Source organism: Rhinoderma darwinii, chromosome 3 (genome assembly GCF_050947455.1).
Source record: "Rhinoderma darwinii isolate aRhiDar2 chromosome 3, aRhiDar2.hap1, whole genome shotgun sequence".
NCBI lineage: Eukaryota > Metazoa > Chordata > Amphibia > Anura > Rhinodermatidae > Rhinoderma > Rhinoderma darwinii.
Genome location: NC_134689.1, coordinates 136,546,247 through 136,571,617, shown reverse-complemented (window position 1 = coordinate 136,571,617; position 25,371 = coordinate 136,546,247). Strand labels below are relative to the sequence as shown.

General features: G+C 41.1%; 1 protein-coding gene across 1 annotated transcript in view; it reads right to left on the bottom strand.

The window, feature by feature from the left end:
* PTPRQ (protein tyrosine phosphatase receptor type Q) overlaps positions 1-25,371 on the bottom strand; it is a 271,650-nt gene that overhangs the window by 154,502 nt on the left and 91,777 nt on the right. Inside the window, exons 12-15 of the mRNA XM_075859391.1 lie at positions 15,485-15,646; positions 15,227-15,406; positions 5,916-6,023; positions 3,204-3,485 (exon numbers count right to left, since the gene is read on the bottom strand). Of these exons, the coding sequence (XP_075715506.1) occupies positions 3,204-3,485; positions 5,916-6,023; positions 15,227-15,406; positions 15,485-15,646 (732 nt within the window). The remainder of the gene's footprint in view (positions 1-3,203; positions 3,486-5,915; positions 6,024-15,226; positions 15,407-15,484; positions 15,647-25,371) is intronic.

Sequence of the window (25,371 nt, the reverse complement as noted above, 5' to 3'; positions counted from 1 at the left end):
GCTATTTAGGATGGAAAAGGGAGTAGAATCCAGATCTCGACTATTTGGGGAAACGAAGAATTGGACAGGTTATAATGCTTATTTCCTTTAACAGCAGATGTTGGAGGACTGTTTAGCAGTCCACATACACATTAGGCTCTGTTCAAATCACTCCGAAGCTTTCTGTCAAAGTTATAATTCGTAAGTATTTTCGACAGAATGTCCAGCATATGCCACTGTATAGGAAAATACTTTATTGTAAGTCCATATTATTTAGTTGACGCATGCATAAGCCAATTAATTAATGTGTTAGTTCAGCATATACCGGTATATTTTTTGATTAATTTAATGTATTTAGGAGACATGCATGGCAAGGAGATTAAAAAAAATATATGTACAATTTACCATCTTCCCCAGTTCTTACAAAAAGCAATCTACTCGTTTTTGCTCCAGGCCCCACAGCGGTGCTTGCACTAACGGTGATACTGTATTCACTATATTTTTTTAGGTCATTTATTATTATAGACTGGGTACTGCAGTTATAATGCTGAGCGCTCGCTGCAACGCCATGACAAGTGATTGAGTAATACTTAATAATGCCATTGGGAGAAGAAGGTGGAGAGTAAAACAACTGTATGGAAGTAGAGTTTAGAATTCTGTAGGACAGGTTATGTGGTGGATCATCAGGAACTGCGGAAAAAAGATAAGAACAAAAAGGGCATCAACCCATATCAGTACCATTTGTCTATTTGCATAGGGTAAAAGATACATATTTTATAGAAAATAAATTATTAAAATAATATATAGCTAAAAAAGGTCTAAAATAGAAGCGCTAATGTCACTGATTAATAAATATACAAATACGTTTTTATGTCTACTCCCTAAACTTCCAAATTTTAATTGTTACAGATTATAGCATGAGTTGTTAAGGAGTTTTTCAGAAAAAAACATTGATAGCTGTAGCCTGTCCGTAGGATAGGCCATCAAAGTGCGTTTGGTGTGAGTTTGACCTCCGCAGCCCCACCACTCAGCATACCTTTGAATAGGGCTGAGTACAGTACCAGACACAGCCACATGTACAGACATGCCAATGTGCATGGATAAACATTGAAGGGGTCACAGGCAGCCATAAATGTGTTTTCTCAGAAAACCACTTAAAGATACAATCTCACAAAAAATCAATTCTGATACTTTATTGATAATGATTTTATCCAATATAGGATAATTAACTAATACAGGGCTATCCTCCTGGTAAATCAAAGCTAACATAATGCACTCCTTAGGGTAAGAGACTTCATGACAACTTTTAACATGCAATACAATATCGCATGAAATTGCACCACAAAATTACACACAATTTTACTGTGCAATTTCATATGTATTCTTCTGTGATTTAAGGTTGAAATCTTTTGTGAAAAGGGAAAAAAAAACAATATTGCACAACATTGCAATCATATGATTGGTCACATGGCATAACAAGTTGGAGCCAGGCCCCATACCCCCCTCCAATTGGACCAACCCCTCGATTGGACATAAAAAAAATAAAAAATAATTAACTCACCTTATTTCTTGTCCACAGGGGGCCTGTCCCGGATACCCTCAGATGGCCCCATCAAGCCACAATGCAAACAAGGACCTAACGCCGGGCAGCACCAGGAGTTTATATGTGATGCAGCGCACATCCTCTGTGCTTTGCGGGGAATGATGTGAGAGCCTAAGGGGGTCCAGGACGGGCACCGTGAAGGATCTTTTCTGCACTGGGTCCAGTTGCGGTCGGACGACCTGAGACCAGGATCGTTACACCACTGCTTGGCCATGTATCAATGCATTAACAGAAGATGTTTGGCATAATTGCATTGCAAAAAATTATGTTCAGCATGAATGTATAAATGAGGGCCTCCTGACACATATAAGTGGGCCTCCTGACACTTTTACCAGTACAAACGACTTTTTACAATTGTGTTGGCGAAGAGTGGGCACGGCCTTCTGGGTGCACAGGTGCGACTGATTTACTAAATGTTCTCTGCCAGTTTTCTTCTTTGAAAAGTGGTGGTGAACAATGCCAAGTAAGACCTGTTATTGTTCAGTAGTCGCATTCTCCAACATGCGTAGGCAGTGTTAGGGAATACAGACCCTACAACCCTGCTTTCCAGACAAGTCTACCACTTAGCTGGCATGCCAGACTTTATATATTACCCTCAATAATGTCCCAAATGATTTAAATATAGTCCTATGGGGGGGGGGGGGGTTGTAATATCCCTAATTTGAGATATTTGCAAGAAATCTAACATAAAATACATTGTGTGAAATTGCATCAGTGTGATTATCGTACAAGTTTTATCACTATGGAACAATTTAATATTAAAAATAGCTGATCAAAGCCTAATGCGGTGAATAAGTCCACTGAATTTTTTTCTGACTGCTTGGAGTACTTCAGAAGAGTATATATTGCATATATTTTTTATACATTTATAGATGTACACTTTGACAGGAGGCATCATTCTGGGAAACAATTCATTCAGAGGTTATTGCTTCGGAAAGAAAAAAAATACTATATGATATATTTTTCATGACAATGCGTAGGAGCTGGTACTAGTTTATTGGAGCCTATGAAAGATGCTTCATTATAAGGGGGGAAAAAAAGATGATAGATTGTAGTAATAAAATTGTGATTTGTTGTCTACAAGATAATATGATAAGTTGGTAAATATAGAGTGACAATACCAGATAATATGAAGAGGCTTCCCACTTACTCATAGGGTAGTTACTTACATATTGTCTTATAGGGTTATTTGAACTTACCATCTTCCAAAGTGGTCATATATAGGATTTCACTGGTTTGATTTCCATCTCCATGTATTGTGTGACCTGATACAACCACCTGATATTGGGAATATTTTTTAAGATCTGACAAAACGATTAATGAGTCATTGCTTTCTGTTGTCAGAGAGTGGGAAGAATTCCAGTAGTTGATCTTATAAAATAATATTATTCCATTAGCAAAAATTGGTGACTGCCACGTGAGCAATACTCTTGTGGAAGATAAATTTCGGTACAGCAAATCGTGCGGTGGGCTGCTTGGAGCTGAAAATGATAAATGACTTTATTAGTACAAAAATACATCATTTATTAAGCAATAGCACCAGCAATGTATAGTACTATCTTACACAAACTATATATCTCCACACATAGTAAACTTGATAGTGAAGCATATTTGTACCTACCAGTTTCAGATGTCTTTACTGAGAGTATTGGAGTTGATTGGTTTCCATGTCCAAACTGGGTGTAAGCTCGAGCAGAAATCCTATATAGAGTGTATGGGTTTAAATCAGTTATGGTGAAGGTCGTTGAAGTTGTGTTTTGAGCAAGTATCAGTGTTGAATTTGTGTAGATTATTTCATAGTGCGTAATGATGCCATTCGGTTCTGCAGGTGATGACCACTCCAAATGAATAGCAGTTGCATTAACGCCAGCTGAAACCAGATTCTGAGGTGGTGATCCTGGTGCTAAAAATAAAGGTACATTTACATGTAACAATTTTCTTACACCAACCAAATTGTAGCAACCATATGAAATGTATACAATTACAACTATCAGATATATTTAAAATGATTTTGTAAGGATATTTACTGTTATGTAAAAGGGAAATGTGTCTTTTACCGTTTAGGGTCTATTTCACTGTATGGGGGACTGTTAATACCACTTTATAGGAGGGCACTGGCTGACATTGGTTTATGGGAGATGAAGATGACTCTGCTAGGGTACATATTTGCATTGTATTTCCGCAGTATAAAAATATGCTGCAGAAAACTACAATGTCTGCCTACGGGAAAAGTATTTGCAATGCAAGAACTAGAGAAATTTGGCTATTTTTCCCATAGACATACAATGTAGTTTTCCGCCGCGTATTTTATGCTGAAGAAATACAATGCAAGCAATGCAAGTGTGAGCGCATCCTTACAGAGGTCAGTGGCTGACTCTTTATTGAAGGTTGTCACCGGCTCTGACTTTTACATATTTTCATTGATGAAGTTATATGAGGCATCATTTTATGCAACAGGAAATGTAGTTTTTTAGGCTCTATTGTAGGGTTTGTATGCATTAGTGTGAAATTCATATACTTTTTTTCAGGCACAGATAAAAAAAATAATAGATTCTCTGTTATACTTTGTTTTATACTATTTACTGTTCACACTAAGGCCTCATGCATATGACCGTAGTGGTGTGCACGGCTGTAATTTGCGGCTCGGATGGCCGAGGCGTGTCACCTACGGGCCGCTCGCAAATCGCGGACAGTGCACATGGCCTTGTGCATTAATTTCTATGAGCCTGGATCGGAAAATACGGCCGTAATAAGACATGTCCTATCTTTTTGCGTTCCAGGCTCCTGGGCAATGCACGGTGTCGTGTGCATGGGCCCATTTAAATGAATGGGGCCGCAATTCACCCGCAGATTTACAGGTGAATTGCGGCCGCAAAAATACGTTTGTGTGCATGGGGCCTAAGAAGTAATTCTTCAAGTTATTAGTGTCATGTGGATACCAAATATGCATCGTTTTTATCTATTATGTAACATATGCGTAAGAAACTGTATTTAATACTAGATAATTGTGTTTATTAATTTTGTTTGCATTTTTATTAAATTATTTTAATCCATTTAAGTGATTATTTTTGTACTTCTTTATTTTGAATTTATAAAGTATGTGGATATTTCTTATGCTAATACAGTATGTTATGTGTCACTATGGCACAGGCTATTTGCGTCGGTAACACTAAGGGTCCACATTTAGTGTATTTTTGCACCCCAGATTCGCAGCAAAATCCACATGTATTACATGTGGATTTTGCTGTGGATTTGCAGCGGATTTCCCCCTATGCATTGTAAAGAATTAAATCCATGGTGAAAATCCACCACATTACCGCAAAAAGAATGAGAATGCGAATTTAAGAATCAGAAGCAGAAAGCAGAAAATCGCAGCAGTTCCGCCACGTTTCAATGGGGCCCTAGTGTGTCCTAACAAGAGGCTATGTGTAATGACAATCCTGGGTTTTTTCTAGGTCCCCAGTGCTGACTGTATAGAAATTTCCTAGTAACTGATCACGTCACCGGAATCCCTGATGTACCTGATCAAAGAGGGTATACCCCTTTGATCATGCCGTGCTCACTGCTGGGGTAGGAGAATTTGTCGTTATAGCATGAGATAAGGTGGCGCTTCAAAATAAGACACAAAAAGGTCACAAAATGGTGAAGGCCTTTTTGTGGCAAATCCATTCCATATGTCTAAATGGGGTTGCTTTAACAGCGTGTGTATTAGAATTCTAATTTTACTAACCTCATTTAGATGTACTGTATGGGATGAATTTCTGCAACAGAAATCTGCCACATGTGAACAGAGTCGAATTGGTAATTCTAGTGTTAATGGGTCATTGTGGGCATCTAAACCTGCCCAAAATTTGGAGTATTGCTAAACTCTTGAATAAATAGATTATAATTGAGCCAAATTTTCTGGTTAGAGGGCTTTAGAATGTAGTGGCATATTACGAAAAATAATTTTTAGGCAGAACTTATTGATTGCCGGCATCTACTATATTTATATATTACTTGACGTTTGTTGATTGTAGACTAAGGCATGCATTTTATATCCCGTCTTTCTGGATTCCTACAAAAACGTATAATTTTTATCAGAATACCTGAAAGAAAACTTGAACAATGGGCATTTTTATTGACGTCAACATTTTGTTAGTGACTTAACTACTAAGTGCATATCTATATGCACAACTGGAATCTCACCCAAAAATACACTTTATTACCATGTATCTATAAGTATAGTAAAAATGAAATTATAATGTTTATTTCATACCCGAATATGAAAAGCAGTAAAAAAAAAAAAAACAGACTTTCACCTTTGTCTCTCAACTGTAATTCTTCTACTTACCATCCTCAAGGGTTCGTACAAAAATATTATTTTCTTCTGAGACAGCACTCTCGCCCGCTGAATTTGAAGCTGTAACACGCACCTTGTAGTCCATATACTTTTTTAACCCTAAAATCAAGCAATGTATCAGTTAGTCCACTATAAACGTTTTTGAATACAACACATATGTTTACATGACTTTTTTTTTTACTGCACAGTAGCTTTAGTGTGTATTATTCCATTCAGTTATTTTTACACCTATTTGTCCCAGGTTTCTTTCACTATATATTAAGCTAGGTAGATATGACCATTAAGACGAGACACACAATACTAGGACATGCAGCTGCAAGTGATGCTGGAACATAGTGACATCTCATTGTCCGTAGCCCTAGCCTTCTGTTAAACTCATCTTCTAACGGGTACAATCCAGGGTAGTGTTTACTGGATATTGCAGTCAGGCTCAATGGCCCGTGTGCATATTACATCTCCCTAGTTGACAGGCAAATGTGGCACAAAGTTAAAGGAATATTCCAGGCCTATACAAAAACAAAGATAAAAAAGAAAAAGAGGATAAGGACACTCAGCAGTAGTGACCCTATACAACAAGATGTAAGTATAATACTATATAGTTCTACCAATTTGGTATACAATATGTATTATAAGTTCTTGATTATAAGTTATTTGTTACTTATGATATCTTGATGTGGTGTTTACTATATTGTTGAATTAGAGATATAAAGTTTAATATGCATGATAGTCAAAGTGGCCTATCTTCATGCCAATGACGGTAATTCCCACAGCTTCTTTCCTATTCTTGGTCATGCTCCACCCCTTGTGTCCCTGGACCTGTTCATATAATTTTTTACTTCCCCCTCCCAGCACTGCCTTCTCCCTGGTCCCTTGTCCCTTACGTTACATTAGCCAATCATAACTCAGCAGGATCGAGGTGCATGTTACAGGACATGTAGGTTCTATATTCTGCTTTTTCCAGCCAGAGCTTCAGTCACATATTAAATGCGATACTAAGTCTTCTTCCTTTTGAGAGCTTGTTATCCAAAAGCGAGACTAGTGACAGTCTGTGAGTGAATTTTCTGCTCATGCTTCGGCCGTGTTCACACTGAGTTTTTTTGCAGGCGGAAAATCTGCCTCAAAATTTGGAAGTTTGAGGCAGATTTTCTTCTGCCTGCACGCCGATTTTCGCTGCATTTTTTTTGCCTGCGGCCATTGAGCGCTGTGGACATAAAACGCAGTGAAATACGCTTTCTCTGCCTCCCATTGATGTCAATAGAAGGTCAGAGGCGTAATCGCGTGAAGATACGGCATGTCCCGCGGGAGAAAACCGCCTCCGCCTCCCATTGAAATCAGTGGTAGGCATTTTCGGTTTTTGACGAGTTTTGCGGCGCGGTTCCCACGTAAAAAAAAATTGTCAAAAAAACTCAGTGCGAACATACACTTACAGCTTTTACAGGGTAGTACACAGGCAGACAAGCAAGCTGACCATACCACAAACTGAGTAAAAAATACTATAGCTACCATTATGAACAGGACTTTAAAAGCTATGAACAACAATGAGATGCCATATTGCTATGAGCTAACATGTCATGTGCCATGTGTCCTGTGTTACCCTTGTCTTGATACATGGTTACACTTTAAGGGGGGATTCACACGAGCGTGATTTTCGTGCGTGCAGGCCGCGTATTTTTCGCGCGCCACGCACGGCCCTATAGAAGTCAATGGGGCAGTTCAAACAGTGCGTGATTTGTGCGCAGCGTTTGTTCGCTGCGTACAAAACGCGACAGGTTCAATATCTCCGCGTATTTCGCGCATCACGCACCCATTGAAGTCAATGGGTGTGTGAAAACCACGCAGGTCGCACGGAAGCACTTCCGTGCGAACCGACTGAAACAGCGCACCAGCTGTCAAAAGGATGAATGTAACCAGAAAAGCACCACGTGCTTTTCTGTTTCCAAACATCCAAATGGAGTGTCTTTGAGATGAGCGAACCCGGACAATCGAACCGAACTTCACCGGGTTCGGCCGAACTCGGCAAAAAAATTTCCGGTACGCGACATCAGGAGATAGTCACTGTCCAGGGTGCTGAAAGAGTTAAACTGTTTCAGCACCATGGACAGTGACTACCGATCCCAATAAACATGAACCTGTAAAAAAAAACTAAGTTCTGACTTACCGATAACTCCCGGCTTCTTCCTCCAGTCTGACCTCCCGGGGTGACAATTCAGTCCAAGTGACAGCTCCAGCCAATCACAGGCCAAGCACAGGCTGCAGCGGTCACATGGACTGCCGCGTCATCCAGGGAGGTGGGGCCCGATGTCAAGAGAGGCGCGTCACCAAGGACGCGTCACCAAGGCAACGGCCGGGAAGTTCTCGGTAAGTACGAACTTTTTCTTTTTTTTTAACAGGTTGCTGTATATTGTGTTCGGCATTCACTGTCGAGGGTGCTGAAAGAGTTACTGCCGATCAGTTAGCTCTTTCAGCACCTTGGACAGTGACGGGCGTCGACTAGCCTCATCTCTATTATGGCGGCTGCGCGAAAATCACGCAGCCGCGCATCATACACGGATGACACACGCAGCTGTCAAATGGTTTTTGCGCGCGCAAAACGCTGCGTTGTTTGCGCGCGCAAAAACGCAACGTTCGTCTGAATCTGCCCTAACCAACATTTCACACTTGAATCTAGATAAAAACAAAAGAGTTTTCTTTTTTTATTATTATTTCTGCTCATTTTCCAGTAGCTGTTCTCACAATTCAATTGCTTGCAGTTGGGAACAAACTTTTCTAATCTTCTTCCACTTTTAGACAAACGACTTAACACCCTAGTTCTAACAGCGTAAAGCTGGCTATACACATAAGAACTAGTTCAGCTGACAGGTATCTCCCCTAACTTTCTAAAAACATGCACATTCAGAATGGCCACACAAAGTGACACGAAGGCTCGGGCATGTTGAAATTCAACGTCTCCTGTCGGAGGATAGTAAGGCTGTCCATCTGCACAGTAGATTGAAGACAGATGCTACACCAACATTTATTTTATATGAATTGCCAGATTATCTGAACTCCCATAATGCTTTGCTCTCTGGTAACAGGAAAAAGGCAGAATTTTTAATGTAGCTTCATGAAGAAGAAAACAAGTAAGCAAAGTATTTACAAATGTATTCTACATTTCATGTAGATTTTACCTGTGGAATGTTTTACATTGTTTTCCTTTCTTTTACATTGTTTCACTTTCATGACTCAGGAAAGTGAAATGTATAACTGTTTGCATACCTCCCAAACGTCCAGGATTAAGCGGGACAGTCCCGGATTCCAGGCGGTGTCCTGCTGTCCCGTTTGACTAGTGGTATGTCCCAGTTTCAACTGTATCTGTGACCTCAGGACGCAGATACAGTTGAATCCAATGTTGAAGCATGGAGCTGTCAGCTTCCTGCTTCAGCATTCATTGTGTAACGCCGGCTGTGAGCAGCTCGGCACAGATAGGCATGGTGCAGTGACGTCATCGCGCTTGTCTGTGCCAGGCCACTTAAAGCACAGAGCGGATAAGCAGAAGCATCTCCTCCAATCGGCGTGGGAACGGGGCTGGATGAGCATTTATTTGAATATTTTTTCATTATGTACTATGGGGACATTATACTGTATGGGGCACCTGTGGGGGCATTATAATGAATGGGGGCAGCTATGGTGAAATTATGCCCTATTGGGGCAGCTATGGGGCATTATACTGTATGGTGGCAGCTAAGGGGGCATTATACTGTATGGGGTACTTGTGGGTGCATTATACTGTATGGGGGCATAATACTGTATGGGCAGCTGTGAGGGCATTATACTGTATGGGGCCATTATACAATATCGGAACAGCTGTGGGGGGCATTATACTGTATGGAGCAGCTATGGGGCATTATACTGTATGGGGGCACCTGTGGGGGAATTATACTGTATGGGGCAAGTGTAGGGGAATTATACTGTATGTGGGCAGCAATGGGGGCATTATACTGTATAGTGACAGCTAAGGGGACATTATACTGTATGGGGGCACCTGTGGGGGCATAATAATGTTTTGGGCAGCTGTGGGGGCATTATACTATATGGAACAGCTATGGGGCATTATACCCTGTGGGGGCATTATACTGTATGGGAGTAGATATGGGGCATTATACTGTATGGGAGTAGATATGGGGCATTATACTGTATGGGAGTAGATATGGGGCATTATACTGTGTGTGTGGGGGGGGTTCGGGGCATTCAACTGTGAGGAGGCACTATGGCAGCATGATACTATGTGGACTGAACTGGGTGTGTATGGATGGGGATTTTTCGGGGTTAGAGGCATGGCTATGCGCGCCACATCCGTTGTCCCTCTTTGCAATACTGGAAAGTTGGAAGGTATGCTGTCTGTAATGCTTGTAGCTTTGAGAATTGACCATATATAAATTAATGTTGCTCTAGCTTTTATTTTATGCAAACAATGTGTTATCATCAGTGGCGGATTATCATATGGGCGTTTCGGGCGGCCGCCCGGGGCCCGAGGCTTCCAGGGGGCCCATGGCAGCCCGAAACGCACATTATCTCGTAAATCTATTCAGCGCGCTAGCGCTGCTAACGGCCGAAGATGGGGAGGAGCAGGGAATTCGCCGGGATCCAGGGGTAGGACACGCCTCCCTGACAGTGCGGGCCGCCGCCATTGAGTAACAGAACAGCGACGGACGGCTGTTCTGTTACTCCAAAGCAGCAAGAGAAGAGCCGGCGGGCGGTCACCGGCGCTGAGGTCAGTACAGGATTATCCTCCTGCCCAACTGGTTCCCGACCGCTGGCTGTATTTTTACGGCCAGCGGTCAGGGACGGGTGCTTAAAACCCGAGCCATAGACTTTCTACGGCTCGGGTTTTAACTTGCTGCCCGCGCGATCGGGCAGCTGAATGTCGGGTCTCCGGCTGTCAGTGACTGCCGGGGACCCTGAGGAGAAGACAGAAGCAGCTTTCGCTGCTTCTGTCTTCTCCGATGTCTTCTTACACAGCGTTCAATGAACGCTGTGTATAGGAATAGAGACAGCAGCAGCGGCGCTGTCTCTATTCTTCCCGGTGATCATGTGACTGGTCACATGATCGCCGGGTGCCGTTAGTGGCAGGCTGCTGCTGGGTCTTACTAGACCCAGCACAGCCCTATTAGTGACAATCGTCACTATGAGAGGGCTGATTTCCCCTGTAACTGAGGCTGCTGTGCAGCTCCAGTTACAGTGGAAAAACATGGTGTAAAAGAAAGAAAAAATATATATAAAGTTCCCCAAAGGTCTTTTTTGACCTTTGAGGAACAGAACATAATAATAAAAAAATAGTAAAGTAAAGTGCAAAAAAAATGAAATAATAAATACACATAAAATACCCACCCCCAAAAAAAACGTTCCCCCCCGCCAATCATTGTTGTAACGCTAGCGCTGACCCAATTACCCTAATATAGACATGTAATATATTAAAATTTACGGTAAACAATGAGGATCACAAATAACAGGTCTATTTCAGGGTAAAACTATGTTATTAGCAAAAAAAATAGCTGAAACTTAAAAAAGCTTATTTTTTTACTATTATTTTCAAACTTTATGAATAAAAATTCTAAAATAGCAAAAAAGGTGTGCATGTGTATCAGTGTGATTGATTGATTTTATTAAAAAATATTTTTACTTTTTGAGATACGGCTGCTTTGTATCCTGTATCCGTCAGGTCAGCAGGACTGACGGGATCAGTGACACGCAGGATCCACCTCAAATCTATCACATCTAAGATTATAATTTAGCGCAGGGCCCGTTTCACTGATCCCGTCAGTCCTGCTGACCTGACGGATACAGGATACAAAGCAGCTGTATCTCAAAAAGTGAAAATATTTTTTAATAAAACGTAATTACAAAGTTGCACCAAACACACATTTTTATTAAAAAAAAATAAAACAGACGTTATTTTTGCGACGTTTTTTCCGTAGACAATGCAGGTTTCGTTTTTTATCGTTTTTATGCACACATTTTTTGCCATTTTAGAATTTTTATTCATAAAGTTTGAAAATAATAGTAAAAAAAGAAGCTTTTTTACGTTTCAGCTATTTTTTTTTGGTAATAACATTGTTTTACCCTAAAATAGACCTTTTATCTGTGATCGTCATTGTCTACCGTAAATTTTAATATATTACATGTCTATATTAGGGTAATTGGGTCAGCGCTAGCGTTACAACAATGATTGGCGGGGGGGGGAACGTTTTTTTTGGGGTGGGTATTTTATGTGTATTTATTATTGTTTCTTTTTTTTGCACTTTACTATTTTTTATTACTATGTTCTGATCCTCAAAGGTCAAAAAAGACCTTTGGGGAACTTTATATCTACTTTCTCTTTGTTTTACACCATGTTTTTCCACTGTAACTGGAGCTGCACAGCAGCCCCAGTTACAGGGGAAATCAGCCCTCTCACAGTGACGATTGTCACTAATAGGGCTGTGCTGGGTCTAGTAAGACCCAGCAACAGTCTGCCACTAACGGCACCCGGCGATCATGTGACCTGTCACATGATCACCGGGAGGAATAGAGACAGCGCCGCTGCTGCTGTCTCTATTCCTGTACACAAGCGTTCATTGAACGCAGTGTAAGAAGACATCGGAGAAGACAGAAGCAGCGAAAGTCACTGACAGCCACTGGCAGTCACTGACAGCCGGAGACCCACATACTATATATATATATATATATAATTATAATATAAAGTTTTTAAATGTGTACATAACCTTGTGGCACTATATACAAGGGGGAGCGCTGTGTGGCACTATATACAAGGGGGAGCTCTGTGTGGCACTATATACAAGGGGGAGCGCTGTGTGACACTATATACAAGGGGGAGCGCTGTGAGGCACTATATACAAGGGGGAGCGCTGTGAGGCACTATATACAAGGGTGAGCGCTGTGAGGCACTATATACAAGGGGGAGCGCTGTGAGGCACTATATACAAGGGGGAGCGCTGTGAGGCACTATATACAAGGGGGAGCGCTGTGAGGCACTATATACAAGGGGGAGCGCTGTGAGGCACTATATACAAGGGGGAGCGCTGTGAGGCAAGGGGGGGCTGTGTAGTGCTATCCACCGTGGTATGTGTGTGGCGCTCTTTATAGGGGGGGCTTTTTGGTGCTATTTACAAGAGGGGGAGGGCTGTGTGGCGCTCTCTACAGGGGGCTGTATGGCACTATCTATAGGGGGCTGTGTGTAACGCTCTCTACGAGGGGGATGTGTGATATATAGAGGGGGCTGTGTATGGCGATATCTATGGGGGTGTGTAATATCTACAGGGGCTGTGTGTGGCACTATGTACAGGGGGCTGTGTGTATGGTGTTTTACAGTGTGTGGTATTATATTCAGGCGCGCAGTGTTTGGTGCTATTATATTTAGGGGTACACTATGTGGCACCATGATAACTTTATTTTCGTTTATAGGTGTGGAAATGTTGGAAAAGTGAGGAGACGTCTAAGTGGCAAATTCTGCAGAAATGAGTCATGGCCGGGAGAAGTCGTCATGAGCGCTGGACCGGATGGAGAAGAAAAGAGGAAAAAAACTACTAGAATCTGAGACGTCGTCACCTGTGAGTCACTAGATTTATAGAGAATCTGTCACCTCTCCTGACATGTTTATTATAGGAAATCCTTGTATTTCACAAAAAGTCTTTCTGCGGTCCAGGACTGATAGACAATTCCCCTTGTCAGGAGGTTGTGTCCCTGCACAGTGTGATCCTGTCAGTATGTAGGGACACCGCGCTGTGACAAGGGGAATCGTAACACTGTTAATGCTTGCCCAAAAAGGTAGTGTTAAAAATAGTTACGGTGAGGAAGGGGGGCCCAAGTTTGGGTAACAGCCCAGGGCCCATGGTCTACTTAATCCGCCACTGGTTATCATGGCTTTCCCTCCCCTAGATCTTCAGGAAATATTTTTACATTGCACTATTGGGAAAATTTAAAGGTAAACTACAGTAAAGACTGGAGTTTTGCATAGTAATTATCCTTAAGGGTGTTAAAAAATCCTAGCCATGCTGTTGACTGACCTTTCGCTGAGATCTAATATTAGTAATTTATTGAGTGCTGGTGAAGCATATTCATACAAACCTACACTACCAATTCTGTCCGAGAGGAAAAAGAAGAGGGCAGCCAAGAACACGGGCTGAAGCCTGGATTATTGTGGTTGTATTTCTATCCTGCTGTTCTGGAGGAGAATGTTTCCCCTGCTAGAGTTTTTCTTTAAAGGGTTATTTCAACCATAAATAATAGCTAGAATGTCCTTTTAAATTCTTAGTCCACATCAGCTTGCAAACTTTACTTTCTTTCCTGCAGTATAATAACTCACAGCATACAAATTACCAGTGGAAATGATAATAACAGGTAAAAAGCCCAACTGACCATCATAATATAGTGGCTGAACATTTTCACATTCATAGTCTATTGTACTGGTTTGAAGTTCAGTTTACCTCTATGCAAACATTTATCAAGCTGTGATAAAAGCTCAGAGCATAATTCCATCTGCGGATTAAAAGAAATGAAGAATCCCTCTCTGATTTACTCCCACTGCTGTCAATGGGTTATATAGCGGAAAAAAAAAGCAAACAACTTTGTCCTTCATACTCTTAATAATCACTTTCAATCTATAATATATGAAATGTTAAATACTTTTGTGTCAAAAAAGACAAAAGTATAATTATTATACTTTTGTCTTTTTTGACACAAAAGTATTTAACATTTCATATTGTCTCTGGCTAACACGGTACTACACAATTTTTTACTGTACTTCGTGAAAATGGAGAATCTATAATATAAGATGCTTTAGAAGAAAACATTAACCAACATTGATCAATATGTACAAAGGCCCCAGGAATCCAACAGCATATAAATATTTAAGATAAGTTTTTGCTATAGAGATAATCCTTCTTAAAGGAACCGCTATGACATTCATTTTAATGGAAATATTGTATTCACTCTTTAGTTGAATAAACTTTTGTAGATTTTATTACAAACATATGTGCCTTATTTAGCACATATGTGAGCATGCTTATGTAGCAGAGCTGAGTTTGTCATTTGTCATTAAACTATTTTACACCCCATAGGTAAGAATAAGTTCACCTTGAGTTCTATGTAAAAAAACAAAATAACATAATGGTGTTATGGTACATTGTTCACATACAAGTAACAAACTTCTGCTGCATCTGTAATCTATTATTGGTTTTATATTGTTAATATAAAGAATAAATCAGTCTGTTGATTTTTTTTACTTTATCGTCATGTTTCCACCAATAAAACAAAGAGGGTCACACCTGTTATAAGCATGCTTGTGTTGCTTGTTATCACATGAAAGGCATCTTTTGTGTATAAATCCATCGCATAGACTGTATATTGGGTTATCATCCCGTTGGGTTCCAGAGGAGGGTCCCAATAGACCATGACTGATGTCGAACTGATGTTCTGATAACTTATATTATTCACTGAGCTGGGAACTAAAGATAAAGACGTGGAAACGTTAATTCATGCTTAGCTGTTACGTTTTTTATTAGCCTTCAGTGACCAAACAGTACCTTGTTCACTAGTCCTTATGACAATATCTGTTGGTGGTCCTTCCCCAACTGTAGTAAAAGCGGACACACTGATTGTATAGTCAGTAAAAGGTAAAAGCTTCTCCACCGTGTAGGACAGCTGTTCAGCCTCAATATCAATCCCATCCTGCACAGTCTCAACAACTGCAAAGAATGGAGAAAATAGAAGGGGGGGGGGACGACAAGACATTAAACTCTATTACATGCGGAGCAGAATATTCATTAGCAGTCAGTCATTTACCAAAACATGACACACCGCTGTTCACATTGCTTCGGAACTATTTCTCGGTCTACCTCATTTTTAAAGGTTTTCTGTATTAACCCCTTAAAGATGTAGCCTAGCCTGGGCCTTAAAGCGGATCTGTCAGATGAATATGCTGCTCTAGGTAAAAAAATATTGTGTCGTTTGGCTAATAGCAGCAATCTAATGCCTTATTCACACGAGCGTATTTCACGACCGTGTTACGCATGTTAAAACAACGGCCGTCACACGGACCTATATAATTCAATGTGGCTGTTCACACGGCCGTTGTTTCAACGGACTTTGTGAAGGGTCCGTGAGAAAATAGGACATGTCCTATTTTTTTCACGCTTCACGCATCCCTCCATAGACTCTAGTCTATGGGGGATGCGTTATATCGCACCTCGGACATGAAAAACGGCAGTCCGAGATACGCAACGCCCGTGTGAATCCGGCCTAAGAATAAACCAGACTTAATCCTTAGTTTTTTCAACTCTGCATTCTAAAACTTTTTAATTCTTCTATTGACATAGTTGTCAGAGGGCTTGCTTTTTGCAGGATGAGTTGTATTTTTTTAATATTTACCATTTTGAGGTGCATTTAAATTAGTGAATAACTTTTTTAGAGGGATGAAAAAAACAGCAATTGCACCATTGTTTTTTGGGATTTGATTTTACAGCGTTCAATGTGCAGCATAAATGACATTAACTTTATTCTTCAGGTCGTTATGATTCCGGCGGTATTGTTTTTTTTTATGTTTTACTACTTTTCCACAATAAAAATACTTTTTTTTTTAAATGGTTTGTTTTTGTATCACTGCATTCCAACAGCCCAATTTTTTTTATTTTTTCATCTACAAAGTTTTTTTTAAACCCTTTAGGATGAAGCCATTTTTTTATTTTTAATTTTCGTTTTTTACTTCCTGCCTTCCTAGAGCCATAACTCTTTTATTTTTCCATCAATAGAGTGGTGTGAGGGCTTATCTTTTGCGGGAGGAGTTGTAGTTTCTATTGGTAGCATTTAAAGTACCATATGGGCACATTCAGATGTGGCGGAATTGCTGTTGAATTCCACTGTGGAAAGACCGCAGTGGAATTCTTCAGCAGCCGTATTTTATATTTGTTTCTATACATTTTTAGGAAAGTTAGTTCAGACGTTGCGGAAAATAATTTTCCCTCCGCAGCAATGCAAAAACTGAAATCTGTGGCAAGTCCGCTGTGATATCTGCAACGTCTGAATTACCTGTCAAATATGCAAATGTTGGTGCAGATTCGTTGCGTAATTGCCCCGAATCTGCACGAACATTTAGGCTGGGTTCACACGTGGCGGAATTTCACTTGAATTCCGCTGCGAACACTCCGCAGCGTTAATCCGCAGCGGAGCCGTTTCTGCATTGACTTCCACTTCTATTTAGAAGTGTTCGTTTAGACGATGCGTAAAATTCCGCTGCGGAACATAGGCTGCGGAGCGGAATTTGGTGTCCGCAGCATGCTCTGTCTGTTGCGGAGCAGTGGCGGACTGGTTGCGGACTCATGGTGGAATTTATCCATTGACTTCAATGGAGATTCTAAGTTCCGCAATGAAGTCCGCAGCTGTCATGCACATGTTATGTGTGCTGCGGATGCGTCTTGCTTTTTTGCCATGACATTTCTTCATTCTGGCTGGACCTATGTATTTCTAGGTCTACAGCCAGACTGAGGAAGTCAATGGGGCTCCCGGAATTACGGGAGCGTTGCTAGGTGACGTCAGTAAATAGTCACTGTCCAGGGTGCTGAAAGAGTTAAGCGATCGGCAGTAACTGTTTCTGCCCCCTGGACAGTGACTACCGATCCCAATATACAGCTACCTGTAAAAAAAATAGAAGTTCATACTTACCGAGAACTCCCTGCTTCTGTCTCCAGTCCGGCTTCCCAGGATGATGTTTCAGTCTAAGTGACGGCTGCAGCCAATCACAGGCTGCAGCGGTCACATGGACTGCCGCGTCATCCAGGGAGGTCGGGCTGGATGCCGAAAGAGGGACGCGTCACCAAGACAACGGCCGGTAAGTATGAAATTCGTTTATTTTCATTAGGGAAAGTGCTGTCCCTTCTCTCTATCCTGCACTGATAGAGAGAAGGGAAGCACTTTTCCCGCAGTCCGCAGCAGCTAGTCCGCATCAATTTACTGCACATTTTGGGCACATCCGCAGCCGTAATCCGCAACCCGGATTAGGTGCGGCATTGATGCGGACAGTTGCGGAGGAAATCCGCCACGTGGGGCCAAGCCCTTACAGCGGAAAAATGCTGCCACGTCCTAACATGGCCTATAATGTACTGGGAAACTGAAAACAAATTATTTGCGGGCTGAAATTGGAAAAAATTGTGATTCCTCCATTGTTTTTTGGGTTCCGTTTTTTACAGCTTTCACAATGCGGTAAAAACGAAAACTTAACTTTATTCTGTGGCTCAATACAATTACAGTGATACTAAATTTATGTAGTTTTTTTTATATTCTACTACTAAAAAACAAAACTCTAGTGTCTTTCACCACATTCAGAGATCCATAATGTTCTTATTTCTCTGTGGATTGAGCGGTGTTAGGGCTCATTTTTTGCGGGACGCGCTGTAGTGTTTATCGGTACATACAATTTTTTGATCACTTTTCATAGAATTTTTTTTTAGATCTAAGTTGGCCAAAAAACAGCAATTTTGGCGTTTTAAATGTTTTATTTTTTACAGCGCTCACCGTGTGTGTTAAATAACGCTATATTTTAATACTTCAGACTTTTACGGACGCAGCGATGTCAATTTTATTTACTTTTTTTATTTTTTACATTACTTTAGAGGAAAAATGGGAAAAGTTTTTTTGAAACTTTTAATATATATCTTTTTTCACTACTAAAAACTTTATGTCAATTTTTTTTACACACTCTATTAGTCCCCCTAGGGGACTTAAATCAGCGATCGTTGGTACAATATACTGCAATACTAATGTATTGCAGTGTATAGTCATTTTACAGGCTTCTGTTAAAAGAGGAAGAGTGAAGGCAGACCTGGGGCCTTCATTAGGCCCCTGGGCTGATCATGACAACCATCGGTGCCCGCCCAACGCGTTGCAGGGATGGGGGCGATGAACTGTCGGAGCTGCTGCCCCCCTCTTTTTAACGCGATTGACCGCAGCATTTGACTGGTTAAACAGCCAGGAACAGCGTGATCGCTGTTCCTGCCCTTTAGTCCCGGCTGTCAGCTGTAAAACACAGCCGACAATGGCAGCATATGTAGTGAGCTCAGCGCGTGAGTGCACTCCATACTTCTCCCCCTGCATCAGGACGTAATAGTACATGCTTTTGCGGGAAGGGGTTAATAGATTTTAGCTTTTTCCAGTTTTCAGGAAACAAAAAAAATTGCCCTCATTTCACCAAGGACCCATGCTTATAAAAAACAAACACTATATAAATCACTTTCTTTATTTTTGATAGGGCTTGATTTTTGCGGGACAAGTTGTATTTTGTAGTACATACTGTATTGACTGCATTGATTAACTTTTATGCTTTTTTTTTTTTAGGAGGGGATTAACAAAAAACAGCAATTTTGACATTGTTTTATAAGTTTGATTTTATAGCGTGAGATAAATAACATGGTAATATTAAAGTTCAGGTTGTTATAGTTGCAGTGATAAATATGTCTATTTTTTCCCCTTAATAAAACATTTTTAAGGGAAAAACAAAAGTTTTTTTGTGTTTTGTTTTTACAATGGATATTTTTATATTTTTCAGTAAACTTTATTTAACCTTGTTCCGCTATGGGACTTGAAAATGTGATCCTTTGATTTCTTATAAATTACACTGCAATACTTCTGTAAGATGATAGATAGATAGATAGATAGATAGATAGATAGATAGATAGATAGATAGATAGATAGATAGATAGATAGATAGATAGATAGATAGATAGATAGATAGATAGATAGATAGATAGATAGAAAGATAGAAAGATAGATAGATAGATAGATAGATAGATAGATAGATAGATAGATAGATAGATAGATAGATAGATAGATAGATAGATAGATAGATAGATAGATAGATAGATAGATATGAGATAGATAGATAGATAGATAGATAGATAGATAGATAGATAGATAGATAGATAGATAGATAGATAGATAGATAGATAGATAGATAGATAGATAGATATGATGTTCTGGAAGAATCCCCTTTCCAGTGACCGTTAATACATTCTGCGTTAGCTCTTTTATTACCTTGAGAGAATAGATGGGTTGAAAACTTGAACACTAGTGTCAGCAGAAAAAGCAATCACAGGTTAAGTGTAGCTGAACTATTGACAAACTTCTGACATGTCATAGTGACTTGTCAGAATTTTTAATTGGTGAGGGTCCGAGCACTGAGACCCCCACCAATCGCTAGAATGAAGCAGCTGAAGCGTTCGTGTGAGCGCTCAGCCGTTTTGTTTCTGTTCGGCTTTTTCTGGAAATAAATGTATCGTGTACGCACTCAATAGAAAGTCTATGAGCCCGTACCCCGATACATCGGCTTTCTGGAAAAAGCCGAACAGAAACGAAGCAGCTCAGCCCTCACACGAACGCTTCAGCTGCTTCGTTTTAGCGATTGGTGGGGGTCTCAGTGCTCGGACTCCCAGCAATCCAAACTTCTGACACGTCACTATGATGTGTCAGAAGTTTGTTAAACATTTAGCTACACTTTAAGTACATGTCAATGTGTATGAATATAGTGACTGCAGTTTATTGTCCTCATGCATCTGCTTCTGTGTTTGGACTGACCCCACAAGCATGTATGGATACTTACTGGTATAACACAATTTACTACTTTTGGGGCACTGTGTACATTGCCGAAAGTTAGGCCTGATTTACACGAACGTTGTATACGTCTGTGTGCTGTGCGTGAAACAACAGCCAGCACACAGACCTATGCAACTCAATGGAGCTATTCAGATATGCGTGAGTTTTCACGCAGCGAGTGTCCGTTGCATGAAACTCACTGCATGTCCTATTTTGGTGCGTTTTTGCCGATCACGCACCCATTGAAGTCAATGGGTTGCATGAAAATCACGGACAGCACACGGACGTCTTCCATGTGCTGTCCGTGATTCACGCACCCGTTGCTCAAGAAACATAATAAATTTATAAAATAATGTGCACCAACACTGACATCAAAAACAGATGCCACACGGAACACACAGTGGTGCCACATGGAACTGCAAAGCAGAAAACGGACACGTTTGTGTGAATCTAGCCTTAGGTGTAAGGACAGGATTAATATAAGGATTAAGGGTATGTTCACACAGAGTTTATTTGCAGGCAGAAAAATTTTACTCCAAATTCCTTCAGAAATTTTGAGGCAGATTTTGCCCTTCCTGCATTTTTCTCTGCATTTTTTAGCTGTGGGCATTAAGCGCTGCGGGCAAAAAACGCATCGCTTTTTTCTGCCTCCCAATAATTTATATGGGAGGTCAGGAACGGAACCGCAGGAAGAAAGCGCATATCGCTTTTTCTCGCTTGCGGGAAAAAAATGCCTCCGCCTCCCATTAAAATCAATAGGACGCGATTTCGGGCATTTTTTTGGCGTGGTTTCCGCAAAAACTCTGTGTGAACTAGGCCTAACACTGAGCATTTCAAGGCAATTTTTCTACTGCTGCAGTTTAAAGCACTGAGCAGATGTGTGGTGTAAGTGAATGAGCGTTCATGAAGTCTGATTCACACATTGTATGTGGATCGGGGCTGTTTTTGAGCGTGCTGCAAGGAGAATTTGGCATTTTTTCCCAACTAACCTCAATGAGATAAGAGCAATAGTGAAAACCACATGAAAAGACCGCATGTGTTTATTTGTGTGCATGTGGTTTTAATGGGACCGGGCTTGTAATACAGCAGTGTATTTGTGCACTTGTTGAGGTTTGCAGACATTTTTGTATGTGGGGAATATATGATTCACTGACTAAAACTTGATTTGATGGATAAATTGTATTTTTAAGTCCAGGAATATAGGTCTGGCTGCAATAGTAATGTGCAGCGGCTGCTTCATAACAAGACAAGATGTGCAATGTGTGTAAATGATTTTACAGCTTTCTACAACACACACAGGCTGTTTGTATATGCTTCTTTACAACCGGCCATACAAGTTAGAATTTAACTAACAATTTCTATGGGAACCGCTAATGTGTATGCTTACAGCCCAAGAACCTCTCCCGACCTTCAAGGCAGCATTGGGCGGTTCAGATTTCAACCTGTCTGATCCTTTGTTTCTCCTGGAGATAAGCGGCATTAAGTGTTCCTGATGGCCACTAATCCCCTTTCCCCCCTTCCTCTATTGGAATGGCAGGAAATTAACTGTCAGCTAACAATAATTTGTCCAACAGCTATTGAATTTTTATGAGCAGCTTAAGAGGTATTACTGCCAAATTTGCCACTAAATATGACCGATTCACATATTATCAATAAAGTGTTCAGCCCTTTCTATAAAAACAGCCTCCCACTCATGATCAGCTGATTGACATAGGTCAAGATCCTGGACCTCATGTCAATCGGTTGTTATCGCTAGAGGAAGTTCTGTCCGGTTGCTGAAGAGGATATATAGTAATACATGGTGGCCCTTTAAATGAAAGGGTGACCATGTAATACTTGGCTAAGTCCAGTCGTCCACCAGAGCGGGAGGTACTCTCACATAATGGCTCTCCACTTTGGATTATAAAGGGCTTGGGTTTTCAAGTAATATTTTTTCCATGGATCGACTGCACTATAATCTGCATTTTATCATACATTTTGATGTTTTGCAAGGAACAGTGATGGTAACACCAGGTTGGGGCATGTTTTGAAACATGTAGCACCTTTTCTAACATGATATCTTCTATTTTGTGTTTGTACAATATACTACAATTTTTCCTTTTGGTGTTGTTTCATGATGCTATATAAACACTGACTACTTTTCCGGTCTGATATTTTCTGCGTGCTTGACATATTGTGTTTATTTTTGCTTGCTTCAGTTTATTTGGCCTATTGATATTCAGCACTGTACATAACAAATCAAATGTTTTTTCTTTTTAGTGAGCTTAGGGCCGGTTCACATCAGCGTTGGCTTTCCGTTCAGGGGTTCCGCTGGAGGTTTCCGTCGGGTGAACCCCTCAACGGAAAGTCAAACGGAAACCTTAGCTTCGGTTTGCATCACCATTGATATCAATGGTGACGGAAACATTGCTAATGGTTTCCATTTGTCACCAGGTTTGTTTTTTTTTACGGAATCAGTAGACTGCGGAAACCTCCAGCGGAACCTCTGAACGGAAAGCGAATGCTGATGTGAACCTTAAAGAGTTTTTGAGTTTTGAGCTTTAGTCCAAAATCACACACATAGTTTGGCCTAAATGGGTTTTCTGAGTTTATACAAATAAAACGTAATAAGTTCTGCAATTTTCTAATATACTTTCATTCCTCACCAAGTTCATAATCTCTGCTTGCTGTCAGTTAATAAAAAAAACATTATTGCTTTTATCCAAAGTCCAAAAACGTATATATTGCCAATACTTCTGAAAGCTGAGAGGTGTACACAGTTGTATCCAGTCCAGACAATCCTGCATAAACATATCAGCAGCACACATTTCTCTCCTCTCCTGATAGTTTGCTACAATGTACAGTATGAGTGTTGGAAAAACTTATTAGACAGAGGTCAAACCTGTTTAGCTCATAGATGATTGCCTACACAAAATAAAATTGTGGAAAACCCTCAGTTGTGATAAATGTTACGTCTGACTGTCTTCTACCTCTGGGAGTAAACAATAATGTTTTAAATCACTGACAGCAAACCTAGATCTTGAAAATTGTGAGGAATTAAAACAAGCTATATTAGAAAGTTGCAAAACGTTTCATCATGCAGTGATTGACCTTTATTCACATTAAGGAAGGAATCAGACGAGACGGAAATGCTGCGGATTTTTCATGAGGAATTTCCGTGTGGAAAATCTGTGGCAGGTGACGTTCCCAGTCATGTGGGTGAAATTTTAACAAATCTCATCCACATTCTGCTGAACATTTTCTGAATGGAAATCAGAGCAGGCTGCGGATCTTCAAAACCCGAGCATCCTTTTTCTGTTCTGGATGTTCACTGCGGATTTCAGCCTTTTTAATGTAGCAGGGTGAAATTTGCAGAAAAATCTGCAAGCAGAAACGCTGCGGTTACACTGCAGAAAATCTGGAGCATTTCCTTCCCGTGTGAATCCAGACCAAACCAGAATACCCCTTTAGGGCATGACCACACATGGCGGAATTCCTCCGCAACTGTCCGCATCAATGCCGCACAGAATCTGCGTTGCAGATTCTGCAGCGGATCTGCACAAAATGTGCAGAAAATTGATGCGGACTGGCCGCTGCGGACTGCAGGAAAAGTGCTTCTCTTCTCCCTATTCAGTGCAGGATAGAGAGAAGGGACAGCACTTTCCCTAGTGAAAGTCAAAGAAATTCATACTTACCGCCCGTTGTCTTGGTGACGCGTCCCTCTTTCGGCATCCGGCCCGACCTCCCTGGATGACGCTCCAGTCCATGTGACCGCTGCAGCCTGTGCTTGGCCTGTGATTGGCTGCAGCCGTCACTTACACTGAAACGTCATCCTGGGAGGCCGGACTGTAGACAGACGCAGGGAGTTCTCGGTAAGTATGAACTTATATTTTTTTTAACAGATACATGTATATTGAGATCGGTAGTCACTGTCCCGGGTGCAGAAACAGTTACTGCCGATCGCGTAACTCTTTCAGCACCCTGGACAGTGACTATTTACAGACGTCTCCTAGCAACGCTCCCGTCATTACGGGAGCCCCATTGACTTCCTCAGTCTGGCTGTAGACCTAGAAATACATAGGTCCAGCCAGAATGAAGAAATGTCATGGTAGTAAAAACAATACGCTCCGCAGCACACATAAGATCTGCGGACTTCATTGCGGAATTTTGACTCTCCATTGAAGTCAATGGAGAAATTCCGCCATGAGTCCGCAACCAGTCCGCCACTGCTCCGCAACAGACAGAGCATGCTGCGGACACCAAATTCCGCTCCGCAGCCTATGCTCCGCAGCGGAATTGTACGCATCGTGTAAACGAACACTGCTAAATTAAAGTGAAAGTCAATGGAGAAACGGCTCCGCTGCGGATTAACGCTGCGGAGTGTCCGCAGCGGAATTTAAGTGAAATTCCGCTATGTGTGAACCCGCCCTTAGTGTATGTTCACACAGAGCTTAAAAACTACGGAAAACTCAGCAGCTTATACGAACCAGGACACGCATGGAAATCCAGCCGAATATTCGCATTAAATGATGTGTGTATATTTGGCCAGATTTTCCACTGTGGGAAGCAGCCGCAAAAAAAAAATAACATAGCATAGCACAGTGCCCCTGCATTTTCATGTGCTCGGTGTCCAGGCGCCCCTTCTGTGATAACGCTTTATCACATGTGACCACTGCAGACTTTGATAGGCTGCAGTGGTCACATGTGGTGAAACTTCATCACAGGGGGCTGCCTGAACACAGAGCCGCCGGAAGAACAGAGACGCATTGCTATGGCAGTGCCGTAAAAGGTAAGTATAGGCTTTTTTTTTTACCTGCAGAATTTGCCGCGAATACGCAGAGTAATCACAGCA